This window comes from Cricetulus griseus, chromosome 3, assembly GCF_003668045.3.
Source record: "Cricetulus griseus strain 17A/GY chromosome 3, alternate assembly CriGri-PICRH-1.0, whole genome shotgun sequence".
Classification (NCBI taxonomy): Eukaryota; Metazoa; Chordata; class Mammalia; order Rodentia; family Cricetidae; genus Cricetulus; species Cricetulus griseus.
In genome coordinates this window covers 139,049,745-139,062,488 of record NC_048596.1, presented here as the reverse complement: position 1 = coordinate 139,062,488, position 12,744 = coordinate 139,049,745, and the positions used below count along the sequence as shown (strand labels likewise).

Below are 12,744 nucleotides of genomic sequence, written 5' to 3'. Positions count from 1 at the left end.
TGGTGAGGTGATGGATATATTAATTAGCTTCATGTGCAGGTGTAGGCATATCAAAACAAAAATCTGTACCCAACAAAAGATATGTACAGTTATGATTTGTCAGCCAAAGATGATATTAACAGCACAATTAACAAAATAACTCTGGGATCTGTGACTCCTTGGGACAGACTCATAGATTTGACAGAAGTCAAATGCTAAGATGAGGCTAACGGGTTCTGTCACCTCCAGAGGACACAGTAAAGCATTTGAGGAATGAAACAGTCTTTGGGTATCTTCATGACATGATGTATAGAAGTGCCAGCACTGGATAAATATCATCTTCAGTTGATTCAGCCCATGGTTGACACTGGCTTTGAATACAAATCTGAACAATGGGCCCCAGCTTATATGCCAGAGCCAGCCACAGAGACTCTGGGCATATCCTTACTGCATGGCCTGATAACCTAGGCTTCTCTGAGGCCTCTAAAGGCAGAAATGGCCTCAGCCCACAGGACAGCAGCAGTGGCTCCTGCCTGGCTTCACAGCCTCAGAGGGAAGGAGGAGGCTGGATGGTTACATGTTGTCCCTCTCCATGCTGGAACCAACTCAATACACAATGCCAGAAAGTGGGCATGATTAGATGCCCAGGATTTTGCTCCTCTCTGCCATCCAGCTAGCACACTGGGACGTACGTCACCAGAAAACAGATGGGTTGTTTGGCACCCTGCTATCGAGAAATACTTAGCTTGATGACAGTGGGCAAGTGACTTCTTCCTTATCCCTGTTTATCTCCTCACTGACGGAAGGCCTGATGATTAATAGAAGAGTTGCTCTCATGGCTGACTAATACCATGGTCATCTCTCAGAAGTTCCCTGATACTACAACTGTCCAAATGTTTCTTCCAAGTGCCATGCTGGCACTTGAACTTCTACTTAAATACTTGGTTTGAAAGAGTAATCCTGAATAGGGTTCCTTATTGCTCACCCATGACTCAGAGAGTCATCCTAACCTGGCAAACCTAGGAAGATTTGTTCAAAGCCACTGGCAAGAACCAGTGGTGTGAGCTCTTCTTCATGCTGTTTTTCAAGCATCTGTGTAGATGTGGGGATCCTACTGAGCAGTGACTCTCAAAGACTGAAGCTTAGGACCATAGTCAAGATCCCCTTGGAGGGAGTCTCACTGGCGTAGTACAGTCCTGGCTACATGCAGCCAACCTGTGCAATCTCAAGAAAGTGAACCTTGCACTCCACAGTCCAGTGGTTTATGTAGACATCTCCCTCGCCCGCATGGCCATGTGCAAGGCACCTACTGTGGTGCATACGCTCCATTCCACATGGAAAATACTTCATTGTATTGAAGGCCCCAGTAAAGCAGGCCACCCCAGGGCAGGGAATCTTTCAAGAACCCTGTTGTGTTGGCAGACCCACAGTCTGCCCTTCCTATTACCAGATCAAAACATATCTAAGCTCTACTGGAAGAGAAGGCCAGTTGGAAGTCCAAGTCTGGTTGACTACAACAGTGTAGCCACTGTGCCGTACTTGACAGGACCCAGGTTTTAGAATCCTTGGACCTGGGTGCCACCTTCACTTTCCTCGTCCTGTGTTGTATAACCTTAGTAAGTTCCTTAAATTCTCTGACCTGACACTTGGTCTTCTTACCTGTGAAAGATTCTAACTGTCATTAAACACTACAATAATGCTGGGCGGTGGTGATGCACGCCTTTAATCCCAGCACATGGGAGGCAGAGGCAGGCGGATCTCTATGAGTTAGTGGCCAGTCTGGCCTACAAAGCAAGTTCCAGGACAGTCAGGGAAGTTACTCTGTTTCTCAAAATCAAAAAACAAATATTACAATAAAGCCAAAAAGTTCTGCTGCCTTTGGGTTTGCCCACTCAGTAAGTTCATGGAGATTGCAGTTAAGTAGGGGTGTTGTAGGAATTTTCTCAAGCCCCTTGTCAGTGTGAAACACTCACTAAATACAGCCTTACCATTAGACAGTGGGGATAGGGTGTCCTCTGGGGCCTACAACTCCCTGAGTTGATTGAGTCTGCCCCTATGATGTTTTACATTGTATCCCTGTCCCCATAGCCCAGCGATTGGCCAGGTACCAAGAGGCAGAGGAGGAGGAGGAGGAAGTCATGCCCAAGGTGGGCACAGTATCCCAACATGGTAGCACTGGGAGCCATCAGAACATCCGAGTTACTCACAAGAATCAAAGTATCAAATGCCACCGGCGCACAGGCAGTCTGGCTGAGGCCAAGCGAGTCAGCATGCTGTCTAAGCACACTGCTTTCAGCAGCCCCATGGTGAGTACCGGCAGCGTGTGGCCCTCCTGGTGGGATGGCAGCTTACTATCCCGCTTTGTTCCCACTGTCCATTGTCTCTGATCATCAAAATTCTCTCTTTTTAATTGCACAAATAAGCTCAGGCTTGTCCGTGCGCCACTAGCAGAAGCTCTCTGGCCAAGCCCTCTCTTCCATTGTATCTTTCCTAAAACCCTTATCCCGCCTCTTTGCCATGGTGTCTGCTGCTGGGTGGTTGCCAGGTGAGCCACCTAAAGAAGGTAACAAAGAGGATGCCTAACCAAAGGAAATGAACAAAACGTCAGAACAAGATGACACGTGTGAAAATGCAGAGCCAATTACCTGCCCCATAAAGTTTTAATTAGATGAGCACAAAGCAAATTTCTCTCTTGTCTTGTCAGTGGCTAATGTGTTTATGAACCACTGTCATTAGGCAGAGAAATTTCTAGAAGTGGGTAACAGGCCTTGAAAAGATCCTTTGACTTCTGCAATGTTTTAAGAACAGAGAGGAAATAATTTGTGCTCACTTTGAGTTGTCTCATTCCTTTAAGACTTTCTCGACATGTACAGAAGCTACCACCATTTAAGCACTGCTATCTAGACTTGTGAATGTTAATCTTTGGGTTCATATCTGTCATGTGGAAAGGAAGGCTCTGGTAGGCAAGAGGAAGACTGCATTCGAACATATTTTCCTTCCACCATTATGCAATATATGTCAAGAGGACGTGAATATTCAAGCTTTCCAACCTAGCAATTTAGTCATTCAGTCAACAATTATTATAAAGTGTTTACCAACATGTTATTTATTCCAGCAGAATGGTGAAACTGAAATATCTAGTGGGAAAGGATACCCCGATAATTATAGTCTGTCCATCCAACACTCATATAATCTTAAGCTATGGAAAAGTTCATATGATGGGTTTTGAGAGAAAACTGAATTTACTGTCAATTTTCACATAAAATATATTGATTATGTAAAGCATTTTAATTATTTAGATGTAAAGATATGAGATCTCAAGGAAATGTAGAAACATGATTTTCAAAAGGTAGATATTATTTTGTGGGGCAATGAGATGCAGACCAAGATTTTCTAGACTGATGGTATATCTTATTTTTACCTTGTAAGAAGTTATTTCACATATAATAATAATAATATATCAATTTATTTCAATATGTAAGTATTTTATACAATTGAAGTTACATATAAACTACAATTGTAAAATGATATGTCTATAGTGCGATAAAATTTTATTCATTCCTTATAAGAAATTCAAGTCTGCTTAAATGGTTAAGTACCAAAGCACTTGGCAGGTTACTGTGTCAAACTTACTATGCATCTCTGTTTTCTTCCAGGAGAAAGACATTACTCCTGACCCTAAGCTGTTGGAGAAAGTGAGTGAGTGTGACAGGTGCCTTGCTTTTGCAAGGCACCAGGAGCACCCACTGGCCCACCTCTCACCTGAGCTCTCTGATGTTTTTGACTTCTTTATCGCACTTACCATCTGCAATACCGTAGTTGTCACATCACCAGATCAGCCACGACAAAAGGCAAGTTCTGCAATATCCCTGAGACCCCAAAGTGTCCATGACTCTCTCTGAGGCCTGCTCTGTGACTCTTGGCTGAAGGTATTAAGCATGCTTCACTTAATGGCAAGAAACTGCTCATGGGTGGTGCTTCAGGCTTAAGGGGATTCGATGGGGACAAAGCGGCCATCAAGCTGCTGTAAGTGCAAGGACAGTTTGTCAGATACCTCTTGAGCCCAAATGGACGGGGTATACACAGAGGCCAGTGAAGACCTAGCCTTGGGGATAGACACATGACTTTGAGGCTGCCCTGGCACTTTGGAACCCCTTGGCCTTGGGCAGGGGCAGAAAGATGACTACCCAAAGTGACTTACCCAGAGAGTCTTAGGCTTCTAGAATCATACAAGAGGGATGATAAAGGTAGCTGGGGGACAGATTCTGGGACAAGATTTGTGAACTTTCAATCCTGACTCTAAGCTTTAGACATGTTATTCTCATCACCGTGCTTGGGAATGTCATCTGGGCAGTGGTGAGGGTTTGTGGGAAGGCCTCAGAGTCAAGTTTTGGTACACAGAAGATAGAAGGTGAAAGTAATAAAGACATTTATCATCGTCCCTCAAGGTGAAGTGGATGAGAGGGATTTGGTCAGTGGTTATTTGGGCTTTTGGAAACAGAAATACCCAAGTTGGGTGTGCTTTGGTCTTATATTAAGATTCTTTTTGGAGAGAGGAAGTTGATATGAAAAGGGCTCCTTTGGCAAAGGGGTCCAGACCAGGCTGGTGAAACCCACAGAAACAGCTGACCTGAACATCAGGGAACTCTTGCTCCCCAGACTGATAGCTGGGATACCAGCATGGGACTGATCCAGACCCCAGGAACATGGGTTTCAGTGAGAAAACCTCGGAAATCTACAGGTCCTGCTGTCGTAGTTCAGTACTTATCCCTAGCACAGGTGTGAACTTTGGGAGCCCATTCCACATAGAGGAATACTCCCTGAGCCAAGACACACAGGGTGGGCCTAGACCCTATCCCAAAGGATACGATAGACTCTGATGACACCCTATGGAAGGCCTCACCATCCAGGGGGAGCAGAGAGGATATGTGCTAGGTAGGGTTTTAGTTGGGGGGGGGGGCTGGGATTGTTTATTCACTGAAAGGAACTGAGATTGTCATGTAAAACTTGTTTCTAATTCAAATAAAAAAAAATCTGGGAGAAAAAGAAAAGAAAAGAAAAGGGCTCCTTTGTGACACAATTGTCCCTCCGAGAACTGTGCTCCCAGAGAGGATGGAAGTGTTGTTCAGGTCTGAGTATGTGCCCCAGACCTTCCTTGCCATCAGCCTTCTGACTCAGCTCTGCCAGCAGCCCCCACTAATGGAACCACTGCTCTGTTATGTGGGGTGAGTAAGCTGGACCAGCGCTCCTACTGTGACAGTAAATCAGAAAGCAATTGCCACTTAGCTTTGCTCTTAATTCTCACTGCTTTCCTCTGATGAGGACCAAAAGGACTTGGAATATCCCACGTGGGCAGTTCTGTCCAGTGCAGACCACAAGTGTGGTCACTAGTTCTAAGCAGAAGCTGTTTCATCCTGTGGTACAAGCTTCCTAAGCATCCCTTACTTGGCCATGTGAACTTTCATCACCAAGCATTAAAGCCTTCTGCCATGTACATCATCCCTGGAGGGCTGAATGTTTCCTAGGTAACCCTCTGCCTAAGAGATGAGAGCAATATAGCAGATGTTAAATAAGCAAGAGGCTCCAAAGTAACTACGGCATGTTTAGAAAGTCACGTGTGCTGTCAGTTCCACAGAGGGAAGAGAATATTTAATCACCCACCTTTGAACTGCAAATGAACATGTTTCTGGATGTATTTCTGTTCCTGCATCAGGGGTGGAGGCATGAAATGCCACCTTCAGGAGCATTTGGAGCCTCCAGGTGCTGCATGGTGATGCCTATCCCCCATTTAGACATATAGTATATATAATGAACATGGAGTATGGTTCCATGGAAGAAAGTAGGCTTATCATGAGTGAGGTCTTGCAAAAGCAAGGCACCTGTCACACTCACTCACTTTCTCCAACAGCTTAGGGTCAGGAGTAATGTCTTTCTCCTGGAAGAAAGCAGAGATGCATAGTAAGTTTGACTCAGGCCCCAGAACCAAAGAATCAAATAAAAATAGAGACACTCTAGGATCAAAGGAAAAATGTTCTTGTCGTAGTTTAGGCCAGTATCTCACTTTTCCTGATGCCTGGCTTAGCTGGAAATTACTATGGTAATTTACAACGTTGCTCCCCAAGGATCAGTTGAAAAGTTTTAAGAATGCTTACAGTTCAGTTTTGGGTTGTTTCTACATTTGCTCCCCCCCCATCTTGTTTTCTCTGTCTTTATTATTCTTTCTTTGAGAATTCCTTGAAGTGTATTTTTATTATATTATTGCCTTTCAACAGCTCCTTCCAGAGCCACTCCACTTCCCCACTCATTCAATTTTTATATGTCTTTCCCCTACCCCATTTTTAAAACTGATCAAGTACAATTTGTGCTGCCCATATACCCATTGAGGTATGGCTACCACTGAAGCCTGGTCAACTTAGGAGGGGCCACACCCTTAAAAATGACTTTCCCTTGCCTCTCTGGAAAGCTATCAAGTGCCAACAGCTCTTTAGCTAGGGGTGAGACTTCAGGCCCTCTCCCTCCATGTGGGATTTGGTCTGACTGGACGCTCTTGATTTTTTCAGTTTTCTGTTGTTTTGACATTTTCTACTTAAATTAAGTGTGACTTCAATGCTGTTATTAACCTTTTGAACATTTAGCAATATTGTATGTGTGATTCCTTTTTCTTTTCTTTTCCTTGGTAAAACTTTAGTGATTTGGATCATGAATCAGTCTATTAATTTGCTGAGAAAGATCCTTTTGGTTTAGACATGTGACTTACATATAAACATTTATATGGGCACAAGTCAAAAGAATAGTCTCCAAGTATCCAAGACTGTGGATTTGTGATTCTCCTGCCTCAACCTCCTAAATACTTGGATTACAGGTTTGGCCCAGCATGCTAGTTCTTAGTGGGCTTTTACTTGGGTTGTGGGTGGAAGAGACAGGACCAGTTTTGTGCCAGAAGTCAGAGAGCCACTTACACTTATAAAGAGTGAGGGGTCAGTAGGGTTTTTTTCTCATGACTTTGGACTGCTTCCTCTACAGGTGAGGGTGAGGTTCGAGCTGAAGTCCCCAGTGAAGACCATAGAAGATTTCCTTCGGAGGTTCACACCCAGCCGCCTGGCTTCCGGCTGTAGCAGTATCGGGAACTTGACCGCCAATAAGTCCAGCCACAAATCTGGATCTAGTTTCCTGCCCAGCCTGTCTCCAGACAACATGATTCTCAGGCTGGAGGAGAAGCTAGGCCAAGGGGCACCGGCCATTGCCAGCAATGGCTACAGCAGCCAGGCCGCCCAGGCAGAAGGTTGGACCCCTCAGTGCACTCCAGAGAAGTGCCCTAGGAAGGAGGCGAAGCAGCAGGACCGCGAGCTGCGCTATGAGGCTGAGAGCCCAGATGAGGCTGCCTTGGTGTATGCAGCCAGAGCCTACAGCTGCACGCTGGTGGATCGGCTTCACGACCAGGTGTCCGTGGAGCTGCCCCACCTAGGTAGGCTTACCTTCGAGCTGCTGCACACGCTTGGCTTTGACTCCATTCGCAAGAGGATGTCGGTGGTGATCCGACACCCGCTGACTGATGAGATCAATGTCTACACCAAGGGGGCCGATTCAGTGGTCATGGATCTTTTGCTGCCGTGTTCCTCAGGTAACCAGCCTCCTCCTCTCCCATGACACCCCAGAGTCAGGGAGGGCATTTTGAGAAATCCCACTCAGCTGAGTCAAGGGACTTTCATTGGTCCTTTCTGGAGTTTAGACCCTTTGAGAGAATCCCAGGGTTCTAAGTGCTAAGGTTTTACACTGGTGTGAGTTTAGGCAGCTTTTGCAACTTGACCCAGCCCTCTTCTGCCCTCGAGCATAGTAGAATTGGATATCATTTGGGAAGCAGCACACTTTAAATATGAGCAGTGGAGATGGGGACTCTTTAGATGAGAAGTGCTGGAAGTTTCTGTCCTTCCGTAGACCTGTGGACGCTTTGAGTTCTAGGCCATGGTCTTCAGCCTGTTTGTGAGGCTGTGTAGGAGTAGACTGTGGTGGCAAGAAGTGAGCCTGGCATCCTCTTTCCTCTTCTCTCAGTGGATCAAGCAGCCTCTTGTCAGTCTCTCTGTCTATTACTTTTGGGTTAAAATGTAGTTTAAAAACCACAGTGCAATTAACCATCAAAAGAGGTTGTAACTCTGTCCAGCTAGAATGCTTCTGTGGCAAAACACTTGAGAAGATCAGTCTATAAAGAGAAGGGTTATTGCGGCTCACAGTTTAAATATTCCATACATGGTTGGTGGACCTTATCACTCTTAGGATTGTGACTGTAGGCTAACCTAATGAAACACACTTCTTATCTCATGGCTAGGAAACAAAAGTGGAAGGGGGTACACTTCAGGTCCTACTGACCTCTTTGAAAGCATATCCCTGATGATCTAATTAATGGCTTTCCACCAAGTTTCAGTATGTGGACAACATCCATGCTGCTCCAAAATATTGGGACCAAGATTTTAACACATAGCCCTTTGGAGCATTCAAACTGCATTGCCATTGTTTCACTTTAAAAAGACATTTAAATGCCCACCAATACTAAGGATACCTCAGAAACAGACACCATTATGTAAAATAATTAAACACTATAGACTGCTTGCTGTCTTGTCACTCCTTTCCTCCTAATATGCCAGAGTGGAAGGAACATATTATCTGGGGTACTGTCAGGGCATTCATTAGGGGCTGAAGGGGAAACAGGCAGAGGACCAGGGATGGTAGCTATTAAGTGTGCCCAAGCATTTTCTTGTACAGCATTTGTAAGACAAGGAAATATTTACCCTTTACAAGACCTATTCAGAACCAACTTTAAAGTCAAGGGTGGGGAGCCTACACTCTCCTCTGGAGAGACTTATGGTCCCTTCCATTCAGTCATGCAGCCTAACACAGGGTTGTGTGCCCCACATGCCTTGTTCCCCTCTGCTCCCTATTGTGGGCCTCAGGAAGAAACCAGCCATCACCAGTTAGCTGCAGATATGAAGACTGAGCTCAATTCTCTTACATCCTGGAAGTCCCAGGTAATGACAATTATATATCCTATTCTCAGGTGCCGCATAGCAAGTAGGGCAAATAAAAATAATTTGTTTGTGTGTATTTCCACCTTCCTCTGGGAAATATTGCAGTTGGTTTGGCCAGGAAAGATATATAAGTATACTGGGCAAGTTAAGACTGAGAAAGTGTAGACACGAGGAAGAGCAGCTCTAGCATAGCACTGGGGTCACTGTGAACTCATGCTCCTGGCCATGTGGCCACATACATACATTGTTCAGCTTTTAGTCTGAGAAAGTGAGGCAGGTTTGGAGAAGAGCAGACTTGTTGCAGATGGCAAGGTGTAATCAAGAAGCAACACATAGTGGCCTGGCCACTCCACCTGTGCACAGATGGTAACTTCAGCAGGGTACACAGGTCTCTTAGCTGCATGTAACCCACCCACTGTCTTCAAAGAGCTCACAGGACTTCACCAAAAGCATCATGAACTGGCTGAGCAGCAGTGAATATGACAGTGTGGGAGGGGCTATGTGGCATTATCAGCACATAGCCAAGTCCTTGTCTTGCCTGCTATGGTGGGAAGTTAAATAGTGTTAGATACAAAGCATCACCCCTCCTCAGTCTTCACAGACCTCTGTTCAAATACCAGGTCTGGAATTCCCGGCTCTATGTGGATGAGTCAGTCACTTTTTGTGTGTCAATGACTACCTCACAGGAAGCCCTGTATACACTGGTTCATTGCCTCCTAATGAAATGGACTAGCAGCATAAGTAGGACTCCCTTAGACTCCTCTATCCCCTCATCAAAGTTCTGTTGCTTCTGGTTGGGTGGAGTCACCACTTTGTATAGTCTTTAAGATGTAATCGACCATCTGCTTTGCCCTTTTCTGAGAGCAAGGATAGAGTACATGGTCATTGTGACCCACTGCCCATCAAGGGCTCACATTCTGCTACCCAGTACATACCCAGTTGTTTGTTTGTTTGTTTGGGTTTGGTTTTTCATGAATGAGTAGAGACCCACTTTCCTCTCTTTCCTGCCTTAATAAAATCAAATTCCTTATTAAGAAAAAATAATTTCCAAAGTATAAAAGAAACAGCATGTAGTACCTTGTAAAAACACACACTGAGAACAAGAAGAGACACTGTATTCCCCTTGGGAGCCTCTTAGTGTTGCGAACATCAGCGGTGGTTTTCCAGTGTCTGGCCAGTTGCAGCCCTCTCAGTCCCACTGGGTCTGGAAGTTTGTGAACATGCATAGCATCTTCCCAGACTATAGCGGGAGCTGGCACTCTGTCTGTAGCTTCAGGGCCCTGGTGCAGTCTCAGCATCCTTCTAATAGAGGCTTCAGCAAGTGGTGAAGGTACTGGCAGCCTTGGTTCCACTGCTCAGTGCATTAGTGTTCCATTCTCTAGGGAGCTGAACACCAGACTCAGAATTCTTCCATTAGTAGGTAGTTAACAAAGGACATGGCTTGCTGTAGAATATCAGAAAGTAGAGGCTTTTGCATGACTGTGACCTCACATGCATTGAGAATGCCATGACTTTAGCTCGAGTCACCACCCTCCTGGCCTTGGTCCCAGATATGGGCAGAATAATGGGTGATGCACACCCTTGTTCCACAGGGCAATCTCCTTAGACTCCCCAGATTCTTGGTGATGATCATTGTGGAGCTGGAGTTTTCTCAACATCTTGTATCTTCATCAGACCACAGATCAGTCCTAGCATTCATAGAAACAGGTCCTCCAAGCCTCAGTACTATGTCTTTTCTCTGACTACCCTGCCCTGGTGCTATAGGTATCACTCACAGGAAGCTGCTTGATAGTGTAGAAAGGTTTCTCCAGAAGTGTACAGTCTTATGTCTTTGTGTCTGGGGTGAGATCAGGCCAGTGAACAGTTTTTTGCTGGGTCGGGTGGGTGTTCTTTTCTATCAGGCTTTGTGCAGATAGTCTACCTATACCTCAGTGTCCATCCACCTCAGAAATGGATGCCTATGGCCAACCCTATCTCCATCTATTCCATGTCTTGAACGGCCTACTCTACTTAAAGTCAAGTAGTTGGTTTGAATGTGTGTGCGTGTGTGGGGGTGGGGTGGTTTCAACAATTGTGGTTGATCAGTCACTGCCCTACTTGCCTTTTCTACTGGTCCATCCACCCTTCTTCTCCAGAGATAACGGAAGAGTCTGGTGGTTTGTATTTTAATTTCAGAGCTAAAACAGTAACTAGAGGCCCAGGAAGCTTTCAAGAGTGGTAACATACCATTATAAGACAGGCAAACTTAAGATGTCTTTGAACTTGTCTTTCAGTAAATTTAAATACCAAAATAATCCAGGACAACAACTCTTCATGGTCATTACCGACCGTAAGAGGCCACCTTTAAGTAATTGGCCTGTCAAGACATTTTAATGCCATAAGAGTACTATTTGTCTATGTTCTGCTTCATACATGAGAATAAGGTTTTTCACCCCAATTGTCAGCATCCTGCATTCTTTGTCAGCCTCTTGAATTGCTGGCCAGGTTCAGCTTGGCATGAGTTGAACTTGAATAGGACACAAGTCTTCCTGGGTCCAGATGTCTCATGGCTCAGGACTGCCAGAATAAGAAAATATAATATCTAAACTGTTCAGTTCCACTTAAATTTCTAATATCGCGTGTGACTGTGTGTGTGTGTGTGTGTGTGTGTGTGTGTGTGTGTGTGTTTAATAAAAGTATGGCTTATATATTATTTGGGCATCTTTTACTGACAGTGGGGGATATTGTGGGGAGAGAAATGTGACTTTGTCTGAGTTCAATTTTTCATACGTAAGTTAGTATACACTTTATTAAGTAGATTGTACTAAACATGCCACATCACTTTTGATGAAGTTTTGTTCTCCTGTGCCTCTCAAACAAGGGATTTTAGAAGTAAGCCCAAACTTGTGTTTTGATGAGTTACTTTGTTAAAGTAACAGCGTACTGACTTTGAGTTCTATGACATTTGCACCTGATTTGTAGTCCGCATGACAGGCAACAGGAAGACCCTTTTTGGGGTGCTCAGCTGGGCTGTTATTATTGGTTCTGGTTGTACTCTGACCTAGATGACGCCAGAGGAAGACATCAGAAAAAGATCCGGAGTAAAACACAGAATTACCTCAACCTTTATGCAGTGGAAGGCCTACGTACCCTGTGTATTGCCAAGAGGGTGAGTGAGGTGCCCCCTCAGGGGGGTGAGTGAGGGACTTTTTCATGAGATTTCACACTGGCACCTGCCCGTCCCATGCACAGCACCAGTGCAGCACTCAACAGTGTATCTCCACAGGTCCTGAGCAAAGAAGAGTATGCCTGTTGGTTGCAGAGCCACATAGAAGCGGAGGCATCTGTGGAAAGCCGTGAGGAGCTCCTCTTCCAGTCCGCGGTTCGCCTGGAGACAAACTTGCACCTGCTGGGTAATTAGCTTTCCAGGTGCCTGTTGTATGGAGTGTGCTATTTACAGGGGTCCTGGGGAGAATAGTGACATGGCTGCTCCTCTTCCTCTGTCTGGACTGTGATGAGCTTGTCTGAGGAATGACCTGGCTTGAAGCTAGCTTGGAAGGAGCATTTTCTGCAGGCTCTTGAAACAGGGCTCATATGTGCCAGGCACTCCAGGGTGACTGTGTCCTTGCCTCTTTTAAGCCTCATTTGCCAACAAAATGGATCCAAGGAGCAAGCCTTTTGACATAGACAGTTGGAAAGATTTCAACCCCCTGGCAATCTACGTGAACATTCATGGAAATGCTGAGTTTTGCATCTTATAAATATT

At 45.2% G+C, this 12,744-nt stretch overlaps 1 protein-coding gene across 1 annotated transcript in view; it reads left to right on the top strand.

Moving 5' to 3' along the window:
- Atp10a (ATPase phospholipid transporting 10A (putative)) overlaps window positions 1–12,744 on the top strand; it is a 166,401-nt gene that overhangs the window by 129,828 nt on the left and 23,829 nt on the right. The window contains exons 9-13 of the mRNA XM_027404730.1: window positions 2,068–2,285; window positions 3,636–3,830; window positions 7,003–7,600; window positions 12,044–12,147; window positions 12,265–12,391. Of these exons, the coding sequence (XP_027260531.1) occupies window positions 2,068–2,285; window positions 3,636–3,830; window positions 7,003–7,600; window positions 12,044–12,147; window positions 12,265–12,391 (1,242 nt within the window). The remainder of the gene's footprint in view (window positions 1–2,067; window positions 2,286–3,635; window positions 3,831–7,002; window positions 7,601–12,043; window positions 12,148–12,264; window positions 12,392–12,744) is intronic.